Below are 25362 nucleotides of genomic sequence, written 5' to 3'. Positions count from 1 at the left end.
GCAAAAGACAGCATAAATAATAGGAACATTTAACAACAATAATTCCACCCGCCGCCGCACAAATGGTGCATCGGCCGGGAAATGCAGTGTTACTACATTCTACAAACAATATTTATATAAACAACATATTTTTCTACCGCCGCCCCACAAGGAGTCCACAGAATACGATGTGACGAAACCGGTTTCTGTTTCATATAAAGCAAAAACAAATATGCAATCATTTACCTCGCCCAATATTACGAATGAGAACGAAAAGTAAGCAGAATACGAGACACATAATTAAGTTGCAATACAAAGCGTGCAATCTGCGTAAGAAAGCTGTAATCAGGAACGTAATTTCCACTCGATAACAGCCGCACAGTCATATTTGCAATATTCAGTCTTATAAATAAATACACTTTACCTCCAGACTACCAGAATATTATCATTTAGTACTCGTATTTCACGTGTTCCTAGTTCACTGTCACGCCACTTGGAACGCTACTTTCGTCCTCTGCAACACGGCCCTTGCACTTCTGATATTTTGGTACTCTGTGTTGTAGACACGAGAAGCAGCTGCGCCCAGCGTACAGAAGCAATCAGAGATCCTCTCACACCGCGTCTACTGCAGGAGTACACGTAAGGTTTCTTTCCTAATAGAAAATAGGCAAAATGAATACCTGGGTAACGCCGGATTTGTCAGCTAGTAATTGATGAAGTTGGATGTAAATACTACTCTGAAATGAAGTTGGCATATGAGAGGATGTCCTTCCAGGCAGCATCAAAACCAGTCAAAACATTGCCAAAATAAATAAATAAATAAATAAATTGGTTTCGAACATTTTTGTTCCAGAATTGTTTTAAACATATGTCGATGCTTCATGTATACAAAGTATCCATCAACAACAGTGCTTCTGTGTGTGGCCGTGTCTGACCTCTTCAAGTACATTACGGCAAAGCCCAACACGTAAAAGCTGCACTTGTGTCATAATATTCACATTGTACGAACCATGCATTGAGAAAGTGCTGAAAATTATGTTAATGAGTAGTTCTTGTTTCTAAATGGTTAGTCAGTAATGTGTCTTTTGAATATCATCTCAAATCATCTTCAGATATTGCTTTCAGTATTTTTATTCGAATCACCGACAGTTTTACTAACAAATCCTTAACTGTAACATCGGAAATCGTGTCCAGAGTGTGCTCACAATATTTTCTTTTTCGAATGAGTAACTGTTTAAGTAACATATGTTCACCTTTCATGCCTTCAATCAAAGGCACTCCCACTTTTCAAGTTGTTTGATCATAGGATTTATTTTATCACCACGAATACAATATTAGCGACACCGGCTACATGAGTACAGTTCTTTATATGCAGGAGCTGGAGTTACTGCTGTACAAGCCGCTGACTTAGCTGGTGCTCTTGTTGACTTCGGCGGACGCCTTATTGAGCAGAGACCTGACGTTCTGGAGGCCCTGCAACACAAAGGAGTAATCGATATCACCGCTCTATAAAGACTCAAGGCGCAGCTGTTGCGCCTCTAAATCTAAACTTTGCGATACTCTACATCGTGAAGAACTATTATTCCACCATTGCTCCTTAGAAAGATATTTTTGATGTATTGAACGTTTTATATGCATGTGTTTAAGTGCTGAACCACATAACTTGTATTCCTCAGTAGACTATTCCGCAAATGATTCTAGATATCGAAACAAAGTTTCCGGCATATAACAGCAAGGTAAGCGAGAGAGAATGTTCTGTGTTGGTAGTACATGAATCTTTCTTATGTACGAATATAAGAAGCAATTTATTTTCCAATGGAACGACATGTTATTTTCGACGACATTCGAAATCCATTGGAGGGAGAGCTTCATCGATGTAACGTTTTATACGGTATGCTGTGTTAAGTTTCAAAAACATAGCTAGGTAAAACTGAAGACAGCTACCTGGATGCTGAAGGCGTAAACATCGCTCAACAAACCTGTCCCGATGCCGGAAAACCGTGCGCACAAATCAGTATCGTTGTATGTGGAGTCTAGTGTTTATGCATTTGTGCCTGTAATATAACAATCACCAATGAAGAAAAGCTCGATATTACTTAATTTACGGTGAGTGTGATATAACTGCTAAGCAAGTTGTCGAAATATACGCTGGAAGGTATATTAATCGACGACATGTATCACGATTAATGATTAAAATTATCCTAGCTATTTTCGCAAAAATTTCACAGCAAATATGATCAAAGCTTGTACTGGACGTCTCGTTCCGGGAGGTTCTGTATGTCATTAAAATGTATACACCTCCACTGAAATTACGTTAGTCTTTTCTTCGATACATAGAGCCATTTAGAAAATATCCAGTTGTGGAACTTTAGATGGTACGTCAGGTAGTAGCCCTATTTTAGCACGCTTTCTAAAATATATAAAACTATTTAAAGTAGAAAAAAGTCAAGAAACACAAAAAAGTTAGAACAAATTCAGAAAAATTTGGTCTCACTTAGAGATGTTGTCTTCGTACTAAAGTAAATGTACATACAGTAACTTATCGGTTGATGATCTCTTAAAAACTGTGAACATCATTACCATTATTGACATTTCTATACATCTTTCAGTTTGGTTAGGTAACAGGTGTTAAGCAACATAGTAATATAATCACGCTGTGTTCAACTTTGAGCCAGTGAACTGTTTCTATACTGACGTTCAACCAGTTTTGATAATTATTTGATTCCTGTGAAACTACTTCCTTAGATCGATAAAGCCAACATATTTTTGCTAATGTGTAGAATCTTTTAAGTTACTCAATGTTATTTATTGTAAAATAATGACATACATAGGACGTATATGGACGTAACACTACAGATATTGCGAGAAGTGAAGGGCGTCTACCCATCGTATACAAGCTTCTCTATTCGGGGAGACAGCATTACTATGAGCTGACAGCTATACAATAAATGTCTATATGTGCTTAGAAAGCAGACTTAAAGTAATGTGCGCAAGAAAATCTGTATTCGTATTCTTGAGATAATGCCTCGCAATGATAGGAATGTTGGCTCGGAGTAGATATGGAGGCTACTCAAAATAGAGAGTTTCAATGCCTTATGAAAATACCGTTTGTAGCGTAGCAGATTATACCGAGACTTAACATCTTACAGTGAAGTAAGATATCTTAGGTAGTGTCTTGTCGCGTAACAGGGAAGAGAGCAGTTTTTTTGTTTTCACATGAGCGCAATTGAGGCTGTCGCTGCTGGGGCGTCTAGCTTGCCCATCGTCTGATCGATTCGTTATGCACATTAAATCTAAAGAAATAATATTGAATTTAATTCGATGTTTTTCATAATCCATACGAAGACTTGTACTAATAATGAAAAACCTCAGCTCATTATCTTCAGTACTTGCGGAAATATAAAATTTTACCTATAAACCATAATACCTCTTTTGGTACTGCAAAACAGAGCTGAAGCTGCCATATACAGACTTGCATTGATAATGCATGCACACTATAAAAATCTCAGTCCATTACCTTCAGTACCTTCGGAGATAAAAAATTTTAGCTAAAACCCATCGTACATTTTCCGGTACTGCAAAAGAGAGCTAAAGCTTCTAATGTCTTCATTTCCAGTCACATTTAAAACTATAACTAAAAAGATTCGCTTCATATAAATTGTCCTGGAATTTTCTTTGCTATCACTGCGATGGGCTGCTGACGTAATAGTAACCATTTTAAAATTATTTTTTTACTATGTTTCGTTAAGAGTCTTGCGGAGAGACTGAGAGCGTGTGTGGAGGATATACGTAAAGTGTGAATGTTTTGTTTTATTAAAAATACACTATTGGCCATTAAAATTGCTACACCAAGAAGAAATGCTGTTGATAAACGGGTATTCATTGGACAAATATATTATACTAGAACTGACATGTGATTACATTTTCACGCAATTTGCGTGCATAGATCCTGAGAAATCAGTACCCAGAACAACCACCTCTGGCAGTAATAACGGCCTTGATACGCCTAGGCATTGAGTCAAACAGAGCTTGGATGGCGTCTACAGGTACAGCTGCCCATGCAGCTTCAACACGATACCACAGTTCATCAACAGTAGTGACTGCAGTATTGTTGTTTGGCCACCATTGAATAGACCTTTTCAGTTGGTGAAAGATCTGGAGAATGTGCTGGCCAGGGCAGCCGTCGAACATTTTCTGCATCCAGAAAGGGCCGTACAGGACCTGCAACATGCGGTCGTGCATTATCCTGCTGAAATGTAGGTTTTCGCAGGGATCGAATGAAGGATAGAGCCACGGGTCGTAACACATCTGAAATGTAACGTCCACTGTTCAAAGTGCCGTCAATGTGAACAAGAGGTGACCGAGACGTGTAACCAATGGCACCCCATACCATCATGCAGGGTGATACGCCAGTGTGGCGATGACGAATACACGCTTCCAATGAGCGTTCACCGCGATGTCGCCAAACACGGATGCGACCATCATGATGCTGTAAACTGAACCTGGATTCATACGAAAAAATGACGTTTTGCCATTCGTGACCCAGATTCTCCGTTGAGTACACCATCGCAGTCGCTCCTGTCTGTGATGCAACGTCAATGGTAACCGCAGCCATGGTCTCCGAGATGATAGTCCATGCTGCTGCAAATATCGTCGAACTGTTAGTGCAGGTGGTTGTTGTCTTGCAAACGTCCCCATCTGCTGACTCAGGGATCGAGACGTGGCTGCACGATCCTTTACAGCCATGCGGATAAGATGCCTGTCATCTCTACTGCTAGGGATACGAGGCCGTTGGGATCCAGTACGGCGTTCCGTATTACCCTCCTGAACCCACCGATTCCATATTCTGCTAACAGTCATTGGATCTCGACCAACGCGAGCAGCAATGTCGCGATACGATAAACCGCAATCGCGGTAGGCCACAATCCGACCTTTATCAAAGTCGGAAATGTGATGGCACGCATTTCTCCTCCTTACACGAGCCATCACAAGAACGTTTCACCAGGAAACGCCGGTCAACTGCTGTTTGTGTATGAGAAATCGGTTGGAAACTTTCCTCATGTCAGCACGTTGTAGGTGTCGCCACCGGCGCCAACCTTGTGTGAATGCTCTGAAAAGCTAATCAATTGCATATCACAGCATCTTCTTCCTGTCGGTTAAATTTCGCGTCTGTAGCACGTCATCTTCGTGGTGTAGCAATTTTAATGGCCAGTAGTTTATGTAAAATGTACGAATGGGAAAGCTCTGCAATCATGAATCACGTAATGTATGTAACGTGTGTCCAATATACACACTTTTGTATAAAAGCAGCCACAAGAAATGTTAGGGTGAAAGCAATTAGTAGTTCGTTTCCGGGGATAATTCGAATTTGGTTTGTTGTTGTTGTTGTGGTCTTCAGTCCTGAGACTGGTTTGATGCAGCTCTCCATGCTACTCTATCCTGTGCAAGCTTCTTCATCTCCCAGTACCTACTGCAGCCTACATCCTTCTGAATCTGCTTAGTGTATTCATCTCTTGGTCTTCCTCTACAATTTTTACCCTCCACGCTGCCCTCCAATACTAAATTGGTGATCCCTCGATGTCTCAGAACATGTCCTACCAAACGATCCCTTCTTCTAGTTAAATTGTGCCACAAACTCCTCTTCTACCCAATTCTATTCAATACCTCCTCATTAGTTATGTGATCTACCCACCTTATCTTCAGCATTCTTCTGTAGCACCACATTTCGAAAGCTTCTATTCTCTTCTTGTCTAAACTATTTATCGTCCAAGTTTCACTTCCATACATGCCTACACTCCACACAAATACTTTCAGAAATGACTTCCTGACACTTAAATATATACTCGATGTTAACAAATTTTTCTTCTTCAGAAACGCTTTCCTTGCCATTGCGAGTCTACATTTTATATCCTCTCTACTCCGACCATCATCAGTTATTTTGCTCCCCAAATAGCAAAACTCCTTTACTACTTTAAGTGTGTCATTTCCTAATCTAATTCCCTCAGCATCACCCGACTTAATTCGATTACATTCCATTATCCTCGTTTTGCTTTTGTTGATGTTCATCTTATACCCTCCTTTCAAGACACTGTCCATTCCGTTCAACTGCTCTTCCAAGTCCTTTGCTGTCTCTGACAGAATTACAATGTCATCGGCGAACCTCAAAGTTTTTATTTCTTCTCCATGGATTTTAATACCTACTCCGAACTTTTCTTTTGTTTCCTTTATTGCTTGCTCAATATACAGATTGAATAACATCGGGGATAGGCTACAACCCCGTCTCACTCCCATCCCAACCACTGCTTCCCTTTCATACCCGTCGACCCTTATAACTGCTCCCTGTATTTTACTCCTGCCACCTTCAGAATTTGAAAGAGAGTATTCCAGTCAATATTGTCAAAAGCTTTCTCTAAGTCTACAAGTGCTAGAAACGTAGGTTTGCCTTTCCTTAATCTTTCTTCTAAGATAAGTCGTAGGGTCAGTATTATCTCACGTGTTCCAACATTTCTACGGAATCCAAACTGATCTTCCCCGAGGTCGGCTTCTATCTGTTTTTCCATTCGTCTGTAAAGAATTCGCGTTAGTATTTTGCAGCTGTGACTTATTAAACTGATAGTTCGGTAATTTTCACATCTGTCAACACCTGTTTTCTTTGGGATTGGAATTATTATATTCTTCTTGAAGTCAGAGGGTATTTCGCCTGTCTCATATATCTTGCTCACCAGTTTCTAAAGTTTTGTCAGGACTGGCTCTCCCAAGGCTGTCAGTAGTTCTAATGGAATGTTGTCTACTCCCGGGGCCTTGTTTCGACTCAGGTCTTTCAGTGCTCTGTCAAACTCTTCACGCAGTATCATATCTCCCATTTCATCTTCATCTACATCCTCTTCCATTTCCATAATACTGTCCTCAAGTACATCGCCCTTGTATAGACCCTCTATATACTCCTTCCACCTTTCTGCTTTCCTTTCTTTGCTTAAAACTGGATTTCCATCAAAGCTCTTGATATTCATGCAAGTGGTTCTCCTTTCTCCAAAGGTCTCTTTAATTTTCCTGTACGCAGTATCTATCTTACCCCTAGTGAGATAAGCCTCTACATCCATTTACTGCATTTTTATATTTTCTCCTTTCATCAATTAAATTCAATATTTCTTCTGTTACCCAAGGGTTTCTACTAGCCCTCGTCTTTTTACCGACTTGATCCTCTGCTGCCTTCACTATTTGATCCCTCAAAGTTACCCATTATTCTTCTACTGTATTTCTTTCCCCCATTCCTGTCAATTGTTCCCTTACGCTTTCTCTGAAACTCTGTACAACCTCTGGTTCTTTCAGTTTATCCAGGTCCAATCTCCTTAAATTCCCACCTTTTTGCAGTTTCTTCAGTTTTAATCTACAGTTCATCACCTATAGGTTGTGGTCAGAGTCCACATCTGCCCCTGGAAATGTCTTACAATTTAAAACCTGGTTCCTAAATCTCTGTCTTACCATTATATAATCTATCTGATACCTTTTAGTATCTCCAGGGTTCTTCCATGTATACAACCTTCTTTCATGATTCTTAAACCAAGTGTTAGCTATGATTAAGTTATGCTCTGCGCAAAATTCTTCCAGACGGCTTCCTCTTTCATTTCTTACCCCCAATCCATATTCACCTACTACGTTTCCTTCTCTCCCTTTTCAAAAAATGGTTCAAATGGCTCTGAGCACTATGGGACTTAACATCTACGGTCATCAGTCCCCTAGAACTTAGAACTACTTAAACCTAACTAACCTAAGGACATCACACAACACCCAGCCATCACGAGGCAGAGAAAATCCCTGACCCCGCCGGGAATCGAACCCGGGAACCCGTGCGTGGGAAGCGAGAACGCTACCGCACGACCACGAGATGCGGGCTCTCCCTTTTCCTACGCTTGAATTACAGTCACCCATGACTACTAAATTTTCGTCTCCCTTCACTACCTGAATAACTTCTTTTATCTCATCATACATTTCATCAATTTCTTCGTCATCTGCAGAGCTAGTTGGCATATAAACTTTTCCTACTGTAGTAGGCGTGGGCTTCGTGTCTATCTTGGCTACAATAATGCGTTCACTATGCTGTTTGTAGTAGATTACCCGTACTCCTATTTTTTTATTCATTATCAAACCTACTCCTGCATTACTCCTATTTGATTTTGTCTTTATAGCCCTGTATTCACCTGACCAAAAGTCTTGATCCTCCTGCCACCGAACTTCACTAATTCCCACCATATCTAACTTTAACCTATCCATTTCCCTTTTTAAATTTTCTAACCTACCTGCTCGATTAAGGGATCTGACATTCCACGCTCCGATCCGTAGAACGCCAGTTTTCTGTCTCCTGATAACGACGTCCTCTTGAGTAGTCCCCGCCCGGAGATCCGAATGGGGGACTATTTTACCTCCGGAATATTTTACCCAAGAGGACGCCATCATCATTTAATCCTACAGCAAAGCTGTATGCCCACGGGAAAAATTACGGCTGTAGTTTCCACTTGCTTTCAGCCGTTCGCAGTACCAGAACAGCAAGGCTATTTTGGTTAGTGTTACAAGGCCAGATCAGTCAATCATCCAGACTGTTGCCCCTGAAACTACTGAAAAGGCTGCTGCCCCTCTTCAGGAACCACATGTTTGTCTGGCCTCTCAACAGATACCCCTCCGTTGTGGTTGCACCTACGGTACGGCTATCTGTATCGCTGAGGCACGCAAGCCTCCCCACCAACGCCAAGGTCCGTGGTTCATGGGGGGAGGGAATTTGGTTTATCTAAACTAAATTGGGTTTCGTAAATTCAGAATTTCTTTTACAAGCTGCCTTTTGTAGTTCTCCTGGATGATTTATTAGCTGCCGAGAGTATCTGAGGGCTGGAGCTTTTCTGGTTGGCTGCCTAAACCTTCAACCAATAGGAAATAAGCAGTTCCCGCGCTTTATGTAGTTCTTTGCGGTACAGTTCTTTGTCTCAAGGTGTCACTCGGGATCCGTCTTACGGTACAGTTCAATGTGGGACCGCGCCATACAAATTTTTGTTGAGATGGAAATCTTACGTTCTGTCGGTTCTGTTATCGGAAGTATGAAGCGGCTACAGTACTAAACCTTTTAATGTGAGTTTGGTATTTTTATGTAACTCAGTTTGGAAATCATTTGCTTATGAACTTTTCTGCCGTACTTAAAGCTCACCGTGGCCTGTTTCGTGAACATCTCGTATTATTTGGGCGGGCACTTCTTTCCTACAAGTCAGTGAACGAGTAACTCGCGGATAAGTATGGGTCCTTCTAGTAAAAGCAGTAACTAACTTACACCAGTGATAGTTTTAACGGTAAATACAGACTTGATAGCCACTCACAATTTTTTTTGGAGATAATAAATCCTAATTAGTTGAACTTTAAACATTATCAAGCAAGTTATCTAGCATCCAACGCCCGAAATTTTTACCAACTTACAGACCCTGCCTCTAAGCTCGAGTTAGGCGGCCTTTGCTATGTGCATATTTAGTCGGCGTTACTTCAGCGCTGCTTTTCATGGCCGACTGAGCATCTACCAACATAGAGTGAAAGGGTCTGACAGCAAGAAACCTATCAAGATATATGGATTGTACAGCTGTAGGAGAACCTACATATAATCCACACGCTGCATGCGTTGTAGGCGATGTGCATGCCACGCATAATAATTTACGGTGTATCCAATACTGCCTTTTTACTTCTAAACCTAGTCAACCCTTTCGATGATCATGCTATAGCCCGCCCCCCCCCCTCCCATTTTGTGATTAACTAAGTCTAATTTTGTTAACTTAAATATAAGGCAGCAAGAGGAAGACTTCTGTCAGGAAATCACTAGCGCGGGCACCGTTGTGGTACGCACCTGCTGGAGCGACTTTGTGATGCTCTGGATGACGGCGCTGGCGGCGTTCGCTTTGGCTTGCTGGAGCTGCTGCAGGGCTGCTTCTCCACGCTCCACGAACTGCATGGCCGTCTGGAAGGCCTCTTGGGTCTTACTGGGGATGGAGCTGACCGCGCTCTGCAGGTTGGCGGCCGCTTCCTGCACCAGCTGGGACGCCTCTTGCGAGATCTGCTGTCCGGCTGAGATCAGTGCTTGCTGGAAGCCAACAGCGGCGACAGATCAGGGAGGACTGTATAGTTTTTACACAAGTGGCGCTACCTTACAAGAAGCCCTCGGCTGTAAACAGTGGTAAGTGACGAGATGGTTGTTTTCTGAAGTTTTTCTGTGAAGTTTCAATAAAAGCTCATAACAGGATATTTCACATCCGCTTGATTCACGTCCTATATTAAAATATTTCAAGAGTAGTGACGTATTTTTAAAATCTTAAATGATATGAAAAATTTTACTCTTAAAATGCGTCATTGGGTACTTAACTTTGTTACTTGATGATGTTTGGTTTGTGGGGCACTCAACTGCGAGGTCATCAGCGCCCGTACAAAGCCCCAGTTTTTTCACAGTCCAGTCAAGCCACAGTCATGAATGATGAGGATGATGATGAAGTGATGAGGACAACACAAACACCCAGTCCCTGGGTAGAGAAAACCCCAAACCCGACCGGCATTCGAACCCGGGTCCCCGTGATCCAAGGTTGGGTTGGGTTGTTTTGGGAGAGGAGACCAAACAGCGAGGTCATCGGTCTCATCGGATTAGGAAAGGATGGGAAGAATGTCGGCCGTGCCCTTTTCAAAGGAACCATTCCGGAATTGGCCTATAGAGATTTAGAGAAATCACAGAAAACCTAAATCAGAATGGCCGGTCGCGGGAATGAACCCTCGTCCTCCAGAATTCGAGTCCAGTGTGCTAACCACTGCGCCTTCTCGCTCGGTCCCGGGATCCAGATGTAGCAACGCCAGCCACTAGACCACGAGCTGAGGAAAACTTTGTTTACTTGCAAACTGAGTGCTCTTCACGTGAGTTATTATTAACTTATGCTGTTCCTTCCTGAGCGCGATGATGAACCACCATCGTGAAACTTCTCAAAAATACGAATTTAAAAGGTCTGAATTGCTTCAGTTTGTGATGATAAGTTTTGCATCATCAGTTTTTGTAATAATAAAAAATATAACAACTCGAAAAATTAATCTATGATTCAGCGAAGTATAAAATGAATTTCACTATCGCCTTGCTACGGCACGCATACGCTGAGGCGATAAAAGCCATGGCATAGCGGCATGCACTTATGCATATGACGTATACGAGGTACAAACGAGCACGGAAATTAGCAGACTTTGATCGCTGAATGGTAGTTGGAGCTTGACGCATGGGACATTCCATTTCGGAAATTATTGTGAAGTTCAGGTTTCCGAGATGTACTTTGTCAAGAACCTGCCGAGAAAACCAAATGTCGGGCGTTATCTATCACCACGGATAACACAGTGGCTGACGGTCTTAACGACAGAGAGCAGCAGCGTTTGCGTTGAGTGACCATATCACTTGGACTATAGACGACGGGAAAACCGTGGCCTGGTAAGGTCAGTTCCAGCTGATGGTAGGTTTCCAGTGTAGCGTAGACCCCACGAAGCCACGCACCCCTGTTCACAACGAGACACTGTACAAGCTGGTGTGGCTCCATAATGGTGTAGACGGGGTTAACAGGAAATTGACTGGAAATGGCTACGAACGGCTACTTGGACAACATTTGCAGCCATTCATGGACTTCATGTTCTCAAACAACGGTTGAATTTTTACGGATAACAAGGCTCCATGTCACGGGCCACAACTGCTCGCGATTGCTTTGCGACAATTAAGAGAGAATGATTTGGCCCCCAAATCGCCCGAAGTGAATCTCATCGAACATTTATCGGACATAAACGAGAGGTCGTGCACAAAATCCTGCACCCGCAACACTTCCACAACTATTAACGGCTATAGAGGAAGCATGGTTCAATATATTTCTGCAGCCGATTTATAAAAATTGCTCAGTCCATGCCACATCTAGTTCCTGCACTACTCCGGGTAAAACGAGGTCCGACATGATATTAGGAGGTATCCCAAGACTTCTGTCGCCTCAGTATATAATGTTATCGATGACCCTTGACATTTCTGCCCTCATCGTATCACGTAAATTTGGCTAAACAATGGTAACGGACCAAACTTAATATTGTTTCGACGATTAAAATTATTCTGCGTGTTGTAACACGCCATTGTATAAAATTCTTTAATAATAAACTGTAAAACCAACGTTTCCACCGTATTACAGCGGCATTCCTCAGGGGCAAAGTTAGTTACTTAACTTGCTCGTGTAACTATTCACATTCAACTGATTACCGATAACTCTCGAAGCGCTTTTCCGATCAGCAACATATTCACAATCTTACGTGAGTCGTAGTTCTCTATGTTACCTTCGGATTTGTATAACTGGTCCCCGAAAATCATCTTCCTGGCACGAACATCGCACTCCTTTCCTTATTACCACCGGCAGGGCGTGTTCTGGCACTTAACATAGTCGACATGCACACATCCTGACAAATTTTCCACTAGTTATAACCATAAGTTATAGACTGAGCTGCAGTTTCTTTGTTTAGGGTGAAACTAACAAGTAATATCAAGAAAAAATATCATGTATCACGTTTTACATGCAATAATCCTGTTTCTCGTCTACTGTCCCTTACCACTATTCACAGCCAAGGTCTTCATATACAAGTTAAAGATCACGCTTATTTGCAAAAACCCTTTGGTTCCCTCGACAAATGTTTCTCTTTAATTATGTGTCCAAATCATCTAGAATACATACAATTTAGCAGTTACAAAATGGAATGACAGGCATTCAATATTATTAATTCCAATATCAGGGCAGAGAAAAACGAAACCAAGACCGATGGAAAAAAGTAAGTTAACTATTTATTAATTTAAAAGTAATTGTTATAATCGTTGATACATTTAGCCCACTGTGAGTGTAGACGGTCCATACCTTCATGGAAAAATCTTTGCGGTTGCCTGCGGAACCATGATCGTACCCAGGCGTACACCTCTTCGCCCGAAACAAATCGACGGCCGAGAATGTCTGTCTTCAGGGCTCCTAAAAAAATATAGAAAGCGCCTGGGGAGAGATCGGGATTTTATGGAAGATGTGTAACGCTTTCCCTGAAAACCTTCTGCAGTGTACTAAACCCAACAGCCACGCCAGCCGCGGGAAAGTCCTGATGACCTTCTTCTTTGACTGTAAGGGCCCGGTGCTGATAGACTTTCTGGAAGAAGGCACCACAATTAACATACTGTGATATGCGGGCACTTTGCGAAAACTGACGCACGCCATCAAATGAAAACTCTCAGGGATGTTGACGGACGGCATCCCTCTGTTGCAGGATAATCTCCGGCCACATCTGGCCAAGGTCGTTTCGAGAACGCCGCAGAAGGCATCCCCTATAAACTTCCGATCTCTCCTCAATGCATTTTCCATAGTTTTGGAGTACTGAAAAAAGACATTCGTGACCGTCGATTTGCTTCGGACGAAGAGGTGTGTGCTTGGATACAATCATAGTTCCGTAGGCAATCGCAAACATTTCTCCATGAAGCCATTGACCGTCTAGACTCACAGTGGGATATATGTATTAACGGTTATGGCGACTACTTTTAAAATAATAAACAGGTTACTTTCTTTTTTTCATCTGTCTCGCCTTCATTTGACTATCCGTAATACTTCAGTGTAACACTGAAAACAGAATGTCTCCTAAGATTCTTCTCCATAGATTAAACGAATTTAGAAAATTTTGTTTTCTATGGTAATATTGTATGATTACCTAGAGATAATTACCTGTTAGTTCTCACTTTTTTTGTTTTCTGTCACAAAACAATACCAAAAAACTTGAAGAGGATATAGAGGACATCTTGAAGAACGAATTGATGATAGGGAACGCATGTCCGAAAATTTCATTCATCGCCACAGCGCCCTTCGAAGTTACAGGGGTCAACGCCTATTGTCAGGCGTCCCCTTCAGCAACAAACGTCGGAGTTTAGGGTATTACATGGAGTCGGACAGGTCCTCTAGTGCCTCAGTAACACTGAAGAGCGTACAAAGACACGTTTGCTGCAGAAGAGGAGTGTAGTGCAGGAACACTCTCTAGCGCCCTTGAATGATATTTCTGGTCATAGGTTCCTATCCTTTATTTTTTCCTCAAAATATATTGCGGGCGTCACAACGATGTAGTCGACCCAGTGGGAGACGGCCGACGGAGGCAATGACCTTCGGTTTCCTGTTCCAGGGCTGTGTGTCTGAACCCGTAGTTTGTGCTTCTGCGAAGGCAGAACACTTTGTCATAGGGATCACCAATCCTTTATGGTGTCGTGGGAGTCGTACGCAAACCACTTGATGGACTTTGGTCAGACTCATCACTAATTTCAAAATAGGAAACAAAAACAATGCACATCCCCAAGCAACACCCAGTACACAAAGCGTTTAGTAACGGCTTCCCAGCAGTTGCTTTTTTAGATTGCCACTGTTGTAAACATGTAGTCAGGCCCGACTTCTAGTGGTATCTTATGCAACAATGGTTCAAAGCATGCTTCCCCTAACTAACACTGCCAAGTTAAAGTGTTTTAGTAACATCTACAACGATATCAAAGTTGTGAAAAATTTTAAACCAAATGCTCTGAAAAGGACGTTCTTGGTTGTTCAGTTGTAAGATTTATTATAAAATCTTAATAGACATTGTATTTCTCTTCTTTATCAATGTGAACCCGAAACAGTATCTGTAAAGTATTTTTGTTAGGTGCTACTGTGATATATGGAAGTCCTTCCTGAATCTTAGTGACGCCGTAGACGACGTGCTTTCATAGCTTCGTGGATGATGTTCTGCTTCCCAGTTCTTCCAAGGCCATGCGTGTATGGTCTACGAACTCGCCCGCCCAGTCGTGCGGTCTAACGCGCTGCTTCTCGACCGGGAAGGCTTGCCAGCCCCTGCCACGAATCCACCTGGCGGATTAGTGGCGAGGTCCGATGTGCCGGCCAGCCTGTGGATAGTTTTTAGGCGGTTTTCCATTTGCCTCGGCGAATGCGGGCTGGTTCCCCTTATTCAGTCTCAGTTACACTATGTCGGCGATTGCTGCGCAAACACTGTCTCCACGTACCACGTTCCCATACACCATAATTACTCTACCACTCAAACATTTGGGGATATACTCGTCTGGTGTGAGACGTTTCCGGTGAGAGAGGGGGGGTGGGGGGATGTCACCTGGGGGCCGTACCGCACAATAACCCTGGGTTCGATGTGGGTGGAATGGTGTGGCCTATTGTGGGGTTGTGAACCATTGTGGGCTACGGCAGGACGAAGCTTCTCCGTCGTTTCTAGGTCCCCGGTTTAATACACAATAGTCTACGACGCCGTTTAATCACATACTATTTGTTTTTTGTTTTCCATTTTGACTCTTGTATTTCCTCGTGAATCTTCAATTCAGAATTTATTTTCATGCCATCCTAATTCTATTGGCTTATTAAATTTTTCTGGTTTTGTTCTGGATAACAGTTTTTACCTATTTCTGTTCTCAATGTTCATGGGTCATTCGTGTATGACTACTGAAAGTTAATTAAAGATGCAACATTAATTTTACTTTCGAATGAAAGTCTCCCTTCTGCTATCACTTAATTGAAGCAGTCTATCAGAGGTGTAGCATTTTTCCTTTTCTCTCACTCACTTCTTCTCATCGACCTATATACAGCTACCTCTATCTACAGTAATTTTCCCCACTGTTAATTTTTTTTTCTGAATCACGTTTTAGGATGAATCATTCACTTCTAATAAAATTTATTTGTAGCAAGGCCCACGGGCGTGATAAACCTCTTGCTTCTCTTGGAAGAAGTACGGTTCCTACAAAGGATGTTTTTCATTTCGATGTTATTTTTATTCCGTTTATTACGACTTACGTTTGTGCCTAACCGAATATCATGGTTACATCTATGAATTTCGGCCGACCACTGGCTGCACATAAAATTATAACTTTAACCCAAAACACATGCTGTCAATGGGTTAAATATTTTACATGCCCCCAGATATAGGGCCGAAAAGTCGTAGTAAACAAAATAAAAATAACTTGGAAATGAAAAAAAGCCTATGCAAGAAACTTATTTTTTTCAAGATTTCTGATGAAATCTTCAGTCTACATGCGTTGTGTGAGCATCATATCTTAAATAGTTGATTATCTGATTTCCAATTCAACTTTCCGTACACCTGTTTCGGTATTTCTATAGCTTACTGATTTTTCGTAGGTTATTTCTTTAGAAAGACCATTGGATTCTACAGATTGTTGCTTAACTGTATCTGCTAGCTGCTACCCCCACGAATCCTAACAGTTGTCACAGTTTTTAGAGAGTTTTACATTCAAACGTTGTACTATAGTTCATGACGAACATATATGTGCCTCGTTATTCTCTGCTTTACCTCCGCCATACACCATATGTGTGTATCAGGTGCATGATGCCCCTTTCTGAAACTTCGACAACTTCCACTCTGTATAACGTCTCAGACTTATGAGTAATTTTTACCATCGTCTTACTAATGTGTTCAGTACGTTTATAAAGCGCATAATTCAAGAAGCTTTGAGTTATACGTAGATATATCAATGGAAAAAAAGAATCTTTCTGACTTCACCTCTTCAAAAGTCACATGAATGTATTAGCCGGAAATGTCAGAAATGAATGCAAGAAATGTAGATCGTAATGTAGGAAACATAAACATTCTCTACTTTTTTCCCCTGAGCCAAGCAATCTTACTGGAGTACATCGTTCAGAGGGGAAGAAAGTACTGGAAACTCACCTGTGCGGACGACACTGCCTTCTGCGTGGCATCCTGAAGTTTCCCCTGTAGGCACAAGAGAAAGCGATGTGCATAAGAAGTTGTGGAGGCGTCACCAGCGAAAGACAAAGTGGCGCGTTACTATGGACTCACTTGAATGCTGCTCCAGGCAGTGGTTGAAGCGTTGTAGGCGTTCTGTATCCACGAGGCGACCTCCTGCGCTTCCTGCTGAGCCACGTCCACCATGCTCTGCCACGTCTTCTCGGCACCCTCTATGGCGTGCTGCGTCATGTTCTTCTTGACATTGTAGAAGCCCTCTAAGATTTTTCCCACCTGGGTGAACCAGTCGCTGATGCCAGGGGCAGGAGCTGCAGCGGTGCTCTTCGAATCACAGGAGAAAGACGTTATTACCGAGGCATCTGTAGCGTGTCCTGATAAAACTATCACTGTCTCCCCTCCCTTTAACAAACAGCCCTTACGGTCCTGTCATCAGTGTCTAGCAGACAATGTCTTATAGTTACGAGGGCGAGCTGAAAAGTAATACTTCAGAATTTTTCATCTGTGAAAATTCTTAAATCTTTTTAAATAAAATTAACGGTGTTAACATTCTAAATCTTCATCCTCATCTACATATTTATTTCTCAACACAGTCACCCTGGCGACGAACACATTTCTCTCGACGACAGACCAGTTTGTTAACCCCGTCACTGTAGAATGTTTGACATTTTTGACGGAGACAAAACCTCACCCCTGCTTGCACCGCTTCATCACTATCAAAGTCAAGCCCTCGGAGGTGTTCTTTAAGTTTTGGAAACATTCCGCCCTCTGTCACTCACGTTACAACCACCGTTTCCTTCGTTACGAGCAGGAACAAACAAACGTCGCACAATACTGATGCTGATACAGCCATCACAATGCACAGCTTTCATTCTTCTGTGGATTTCAGTTGAAGGCACGTTTCCTGCGGTTACAAATTAGAATACAGTTGTAGTTTCTCACTCTCCGAGGCAGTTACATTGCACACCGCCTTGTTACACGCTGCAATTCGGAGCCGTCTAGCGGCAGAGGTTTGCAACTAACGTCAGCGAAGCGGAAAAGTCGACCAAGTAATATGCACGACACGTAATGGTTCAAATGGCTCTGAGCACTATGGGACTTAACATCTATGGTCATCAGTCCCCTAGAACTTAGAACTACTTAAACCTAACTAACCTAAGGACAGCACACAACACCCAGCCATCACGAGGCAGAGAAAATCCCTGATCCCGCCGGGAATCGAACCCGGGAACCCGGGCGTGGGAAGCGAGAACGCTACCGCACGACCACGAGATGCGGGCACGACATGTAATATCTCGACGGATATTGAAAACGGAATTTTAAAAAATCAGAGAAATTACTGTTCCGGACGCCCTCGTACATACTATTCGTATATACACTTCACTTTTAGCAATCGAAACATTTTTGAGTGTCTCATACTAAAAACATGGACACATCCTTCAAATTAAAGAAGTGGACTTTAGAATCATAACTAAAAATCACAATGGAGGTTTTTATTCAGATCTGTTTAAAAATATGGGTATTCTGGCTAAATCAAATGAGTACATCTACATCTACATCTTACTCCGCAAGCCACCTAATGGTGTGTGGCAAAGGGTACTTTCGGTACCACTACCTGATCCCTCCAATCCTGTTGCACCTCTAAAAATGGTTCAAATGGCTCTGAGCACTATGGGACTCAACTGCTGAGGTCATTAGTCCCCTAGAACTTAGAACTAGTTAAACCTAACTAACCTAAGGACATCACACACATCCATGCCCGAGGCAGGATTCGAACCTGCGACCGTAGCGGTCTCGCGGTTCCAGACTGCAGCGCCAGAACCGCGCGGCCACTTCGGCCGGCGGTTGCACCTCTACCAGTGTGTTATGCTCATCATAAAGAACAAGAGAAATTATTTCACAAACAGCAGCATCCATGATCATGGAACAAGAGTTAAACTAAACTTACATTTACCAAGAGCAAACAAACGAGAAATACAAAACAGAATCTTTTGCAAGAGTAGAAAACTATATAACATATTACCCAAGGAGATTAAAGACGTATCTAAAATTTAAATATTTAAAAAGTCAGTTAAACCTTACGTCTTAAATAATTTACCACAAAGTCAAAGATCATTTAGTACGCAATGGTAAGAAGTTAACATTATTTAATAATAATCAATTGTTATTCTATAGTAAGCTGTCGTAGTTTCATGAATTTTACTGTAAAAACCTATGCCACTGATCGAAGCTGGATAACTCTAGCCTCTTCCCTTTTCTTGAGCTCAACAGCTCCTTCTTGTTGCTGAAGACTTCACAAAAATTTTTCAGACGGGGAAGGGATAACACGAATAATTTAATAGAATGCCGGAAGTACCGTTGAGGTCTCGATGCGAGCAGAGAAAGAGAGAGAGAGAGAGAGAGAGTGAGAGAGAGGGGGGAGGTAGGGAGGGAGTATTGTGTATGCACGCTTGCGCGCGCATGTATGCGAGCAGAGAAAGAGAGAGAGAGAGAGAGAGAGAGAGTGAGAGAGAGAGAGAGAGAGAGTGAGAGAGAGGGGAGAGATAGGGAGGGAGTATTGTGTATGCGCGCTTGCGCGCGCATGTATGTATGTGAGTGTGTGTGTGTGTGTGTGTGAGTGTGTATGTGTGTGTCTGTGTGTTAATGAAGTGTGTAGTGTGCGCACTGACCAGTGATGTAATACAAATGAATAGTGTAACAATACTTTTCTCATTAACTCTAATTAGTTCACAAATGGTGTAAAATACATTGTACGCCATAAAATTGAAAACCAACATGCTCATTTAGACCTACATGTGACAATATTATTTAAAAACGAAGAAGTAATTTTTTAAGTTTCCTTTATCAGTCAGATTGGCATGTCCCTTATCGTTTTGTGACTGAACAGTGAATGAACAACCAGCTATCTATGTCTGACAGGTATGGCGTTATAGTCGGACCGGCAGGTCCCTTCATCTATCAGAATATACTGCATTTTCGTATCAGGTATCACGCCTTAGAGCAGCACGTTCTTGAATAATCCTTGGTGATTATTCAGCCACTGCCCCTTTCGATGTAAGAAACTAACTTTCAGGTTAAGAAAACATTTCGATAGCAAAATAAATATATGAATATGTGGTGTCTGTTCTTTCGGCCATGAAAATCTGATGTCAAAGAAGTTAGTATGTCAGAAGGAGAAGTCAAGAGGACGCATTTAGTACCGCATTTCGCTTTATGCTAATAGTTATTGATTAATCGTTTCAATATTAGCCCATTATTCACCGCAACCATCTAATAATTTAATCTATTTGCTCACCATGGAGTGTTTTTCAAATCAATACTTCAGTTTTGAATCGCTGCTTAACAGCTCAAGGTCTTTCCAGGTGTACGTCTCTCTCTTGTGATTTGTGCACAGCTTCTTTGCTAAAGCTAACTGGAAATTTTTCGTGTATTTTTGACCCGTTTTCAAAAGTGACAGTAAAAATTAATAATGTTTTTGATATTGGCAGTTGTGGAAATGTTGTTGTTGTGGTCTTCAGTCCAGAGACTGGTTTGATGCAGCTCTCCATGCTACTCTATATTGTGGAAGCTTCATCATCTCCCAGAACCTACTGCAACCTACATCCTTCTGAATCTGATTCCTCCACTCTGCCCTCAAATATTAAATTGGTGATCCCTTGATGCCTCAGAACATGTCCTACCAACCGATGCCTTCTTCTAGTTAGGTTGTGCCACAAATTTCTCTTCTCCCAAATTCTGTTCAGTACCTCCTCATTAGTTATGTGATCTACCCATCTACTCTTCAGCATTCATCTGTAGCACCAAATTTCGAAAGCTTCTATTCTCTTCTTGTCTAAACTATTTATAGTCTATGCTTCACTTCCATACATGGCTACACTCCAAACAAATACTTTCATAAACGACTTCCTGACACCTAAATCCGTACTCGATGTTAACAAATTTCTCTTCTTTAGAAACGCTTTCCCCAAATAGCAAAACTCATCTACTACTTTAAGTGTCTCATTTCCTAATCTAATTCCCTCAGCATCACCCGATTTAATTCCACTACATTCCATTATCGTCGTTTTGCTTTTGTTGATGTTCATCTTATATCCTCCTTTCAAGACACTGTCCATTCGGTTCAAATGCTCTTCCAGGTCTCTTGCTGTCTCTGACAGAATTACAGTATCATCGGCGAACCTCAAAGTTTTTATTTCTGCTACATGGATTTTAATTCCTACTCCGAATTTTTCTTTTGTTTCCCTTACTGCTTGCTCAGTATACAGATTTAATAATATCTGGGGTAGGCTACAACCCTGTCACACTCCCTTCCGAACCACTGCTTCCCTTTCATACCCCTCGACTCTTATAACTGCCATCTGCTTTCTGTACAAATTGTAAATAGCCTTTTGCTCCCTCAACTTGACCCCTACAACCTACAGAATTGGAAAGAGAGTATTCCAGACAACATTATCGAAAGCTTTCTCTAAGTATACAAATGCTTGAATCCAAACTGATCTTCCCCGAGGTCGGCTTCTACCAGTGTTTCCATTCGTCTGTAAAGAATTTGCGTTAGTATTTTGCAGCTGTGACTTATTAAACTGATAGTTCGGTAATTTTCACATCTGTCAACACCTGATTTCTTTGGGATTGGAATTATTATATTCTTCTTGAAGTCCGAGGGTATTCGCCTGTCTCATACATCTTGCTCACCAGATGGTAGAGTTTTGTCAGGGCTGGCTCTCCCAAGGCTGTCAGTAGTTCTAATGGAATGTTGTCTACTTCCGGGGCCTTGTTTCGACTTAGGTCTTTCAGTGCTCTGTCAATCTCTTCACGCAGAATCATATCTTCCATTTCATCTTCATCTACGTCCTCTTCCATTTCCATAATATTGTCCTCAAGTACATCGCTCTTGTGTAGACCCTCTATATACTCCTTCCACCTTTCTACTTTTCCTTCTTTGCTTAAAACTGGGTTTCCATTTGAGCTCTTGATATTCATGCAAATGCTCCTTTTGCACCAAAGGTCTCTTTCATTTTCCTGTAGGCAGTATCTATCCCTGCCTAGCCATTATGATCTTCCTATCCATCTCATTTTTGTCTATATTCCTTTTTGCCTGCTACAATTACTGCACTTTTATGTTTTCTTATTTCATCAATTAAATTTAACATTTCTTCTGTTACCCAAGGATTTCTACTAGCCCTCGTCTTTTTCCGTACTTGATCCTCTGCTGCCTTCACTGTTTCATCTCACAAAGCTACCCATTCTTCTTCTACTGTATTTCTTTCCCCTGTTCTTGTCAGTCGTTTCCTGATGTTCTGTCTGAAACTCTCTACAACCTCTGGTTCTTTCAGTTTATCCAGGTCCCATCTCCTTAAATTCCCAACTTTTTGCAGTTTCTTCAGTTTTAGTCTACAGTTCATAATCAAAAGATTGTGGCCAGAGGCCGCATCTGCCCCTGCAAATGTCTTACAATTTAAAACATGGTTCCTAAATCTCTGTCTTACCATTATATAATCTATCTGAAACCTTCCGGTGTCTCCAGGCCTCTTTCATGGATACAACCTTCTTTCATGATTCTTGAACCAAGTATTAGCTATGATTAAGTTATGCTCTGTAAAAAATTCTACCAGGCGGCTTCCTCTTTCATTCCTTACCCCGGTTCCATATTCACCTGCTACTATTCCTTCTCTTCCTTTTCCTACTATCGAATACCAGTCAGCCATGACTATTAAATTTTCGTTTCCCTTCACTATCTGAATAATTTCCTTTATCTCATCATATATTTCATCAATCTCTTCGTCATCTGCAGAGGTAGTTGGCATATAAACTTGTACTACTGTGGTGGGGCTGGGCTTCGTGTCTATCTTTGCTACAATAATGCGTTCACTATGCTGTTTGTAATAGCTTACCCACGATCCTATTTTTTTATTCATTATAAAACTTACTCCCTCATTACCCCTATTTGATTTTATATTTATAACCCTGTATACACCTGACCAGAAGTCTTGTTCCTCCCGCCACCGAACTTCACTAATTACCACTATATCTAGCTTTAACCTATCCATTTCCCTTTTTAAATTTTCTAATCTACCTGCCCGATTATGGGATCTGATATTCCACGCTCCGATACGTAGAACGCCAGTTTTTTTTTCTCCTGTTAACGACGTCCTATTTTACCCAAGAGGAGATCATCATCATTTAACCATACAGAAAAAGCTGCATGCCCTCGGGAAAAATTACGGCTGTAGTTTCTCCTTGCTTTCAGCCGTTCGCAGTACCAGCAGAGCAAGGCCGTTTTGGTTAGTGTTACAAGGCCAGATCAGCCAATCATCCAGACTGTTACGCCTGTAACTACTGAAAAGGCTGCTGCCCCTCTCCACGAACCACACGTTTGTCTGGCCTCTCAACAGATAACCCTCCTTTCCAAAAGCAGACATAATGTCTGATGGGATAACAGCAATCAGTGATTTTATAATGTTACTTATAATCCGTCTTGATTGCAAATTTTTTATTCATATGACCGGTTTCAGTTCATTCAGAACCATCTTCAGATCTGATATATCAGGAGTTACAGGAGTTACAGGAGTAACCCGTCCAAATCCAGCAACTTTCACATGCTGCGTCACATGACGCAGCATGTGATAGTTGCTGGATTTGGACGGGTTACTCCTGTAACTGAAGTATCAGATCTGAAGATGGTTCTGAATGAACCGAAACCGGTCATATGAATAAAAAATTTGCAATCAAGACGGATTATAAGTAACATTATGGATACCCCTCCGTTGTGGTTGCACCTACGGTACAGCTTTCTGTATCGCTGTGTCATGCAAGCCTCCCCACCAACGGCAAGGTCCATGATTCATGTGGAAGTGATAGAATGAAAAAGTGGTGGGAAAGTATTAAAAAATTTCAGAAGCCTTCCTCTTGTTTCCTTTTACGAAGCCCATTGTATGCGCTCCCTCCACCCATCTCACCCCGTTCTCAGTTCTCTAGATTTTCATCAGTTACTTATTACGTGCTTTACAGTTTGCTGGAATCTCTCACTACGCTGCACTTGGTATTTGGTTCCTTTCCTTCTTGTAACTAAGCTAACTATGACAAAATTCGCTCATACTGTGACACACTCACTCTCCTGAAAGAGTATGAACTCATATCAGTTCACAGATACCTTCTAAATATTAATTCAGAGCAACCACATCTCTTCTCAGTTTTTACTGTTTCCTGTGGTACTCAAATTTTTAATAAATCATGCACCCACTCAGAAAACTTTTGCAGTATAATACGTCCTGGCCATTAATTTGTAATTTTTTAGTATTTCTTGCAGGCTATTGTGTCCTCATTGGAATGACTATCGTTGGATATTTTTCGTTCCCTGACGTTATTCAGCGCTCATTATTCCTCTTTCACGGGTAGTTTCCAACTCCACAATTATGAGGGTATCCTCTAGTTACATGTCTCTCCAAGATCGTTCTTCAAAGGATCACGATACTTTATATGTGGCTTCTTGTACCAGCGTTTTCAAGGGACAATACTATACGTTGAGATTAGTGATCAGAAAAGCTAACAATAAGACACCTTCAGCTTAGATTCTTAAACAATAAACCCTTAACCTGAGTTCTGACTTAAGCAACTTTAAGTATAAAATAACGTTTTTCAAACATAGATATGAGGGGCAATCAAATGAAACTCGAACACCCGCCACAACGGGAGTATGGGATGGTTCGATATGAAAGTTATCACCACACGCGTTAAGAGAATTATCCCATAGGTGGGCGAGACGACCAATTCTGTGTCGTAGAACGCTGTCGGCCGCTGACGGATTCACAACCGTCACGACTCTTGCACCTCCGCGTCCGACTGAAACCCACGCCTACGCATGTCTTTTTTCAGGTGTCCTAAGATGTGAAAGATACGGCCTCTACGGGGGATGTTGCAGTTTTCCCGACCAAATTGTTGATGGGTAACCTTCGTCCGACTGGCAGTGTGGGGGCAGGCGTTAAGGTGCAATCCTGCTCGTCGAGTTCCTCGGGATTGGAACCAGAATCTATGTGCAGAACTATGAAGACACTTTGCTAAATCGCAACTCACTGTAAAGTAAAAGCACGCAAGAATGCTGTCGGATGGAATCATCCTGTTGGACGATAAAACCCGCCCCCACACTGCCAATCGGACGAAGGCTGTGCTTCAGCGATTTGCTTTGGAGACACTGCAACATCCTACTCACATCCCATATCTTTCACCGTGTGATTTTCACATCTCTGGCGACCTATAGATGAGGAAGTGGAAGAGTGAGTGCGGTTGTGCATTCATCAGCAGCCGACCGCGTTCTACAAATCAGGAATTGATCGTCTTGTCTTATAGTGGGATAAATGTCTTAACGTGTGTGATGATTACTTTTGTATGGGACCATTCCATGGTCCCGTTGTGGCGAATGTTCGGTTTTCATTTGACTGCCCTTGTACTAAATACACGTACCTGCACTGCCACGCATACAGCCAAGAAAATAAACAGCTTAGAAGCCATGGTGGAAGTTTACCCCAGTGTCGAGTCAACGTGACGACACATATACGCTGTCGTTAATTTATACCCACGCGCGTCCAAGGG

The 25362-nt window shown here is 41.9% G+C and overlaps 1 protein-coding gene across 1 annotated transcript; it reads right to left on the bottom strand.

Moving 5' to 3' along the window:
* Positions 1 to 1263: 1263 nt before the first annotated feature.
* Positions 1264 to 25362, bottom strand: LOC126236725 (uncharacterized). The gene is made up of 5 exons (XM_049946249.1): positions 25234 to 25362; positions 16873 to 17100; positions 16741 to 16785; positions 9854 to 10087; positions 1264 to 1452 (listed from the first exon to the last, which is right to left on the bottom strand). Exons 1-5 carry the CDS (start codon positions 25279 to 25281, stop codon positions 1387 to 1389), a joined length of 621 nt encoding a protein of 206 aa, XP_049802206.1. The 5' UTR covers positions 25282 to 25362; the 3' UTR covers positions 1264 to 1386.

Source organism: Schistocerca nitens, chromosome 2 (assembly GCF_023898315.1).
Source record: "Schistocerca nitens isolate TAMUIC-IGC-003100 chromosome 2, iqSchNite1.1, whole genome shotgun sequence".
Classification (NCBI taxonomy): domain Eukaryota; kingdom Metazoa; phylum Arthropoda; class Insecta; order Orthoptera; family Acrididae; genus Schistocerca; species Schistocerca nitens.
This window is presented reverse-complemented; position numbering and strand designations above follow the sequence as displayed.

What these genes read in the sequence shown, in the direction of transcription:
- LOC126236725 (XM_049946249.1), bottom strand. Translation starts at nt 25,281, where the DNA reads ATGGCTTCTAAGCTGTTTATTTTCTTGGCTGTATGCGTGGCAGTGCAG. An exon ending in CTGTATGCGTGGCAGTGCAG is followed by an intron (nt 17,101 to 25,233) that starts GTACGTGTATTT and finishes TGTGATTCGAAG; the next exon opens with AGCACCGCTGCAGCTCCTGC. An exon ending in AGGCAGTGTCGTCCGCACAG is followed by an intron (nt 10,088 to 16,740) that starts GTGAGTTTCCAG and finishes GTTGGCTTCCAG; the next exon opens with CAAGCACTGATCTCAGCCGG.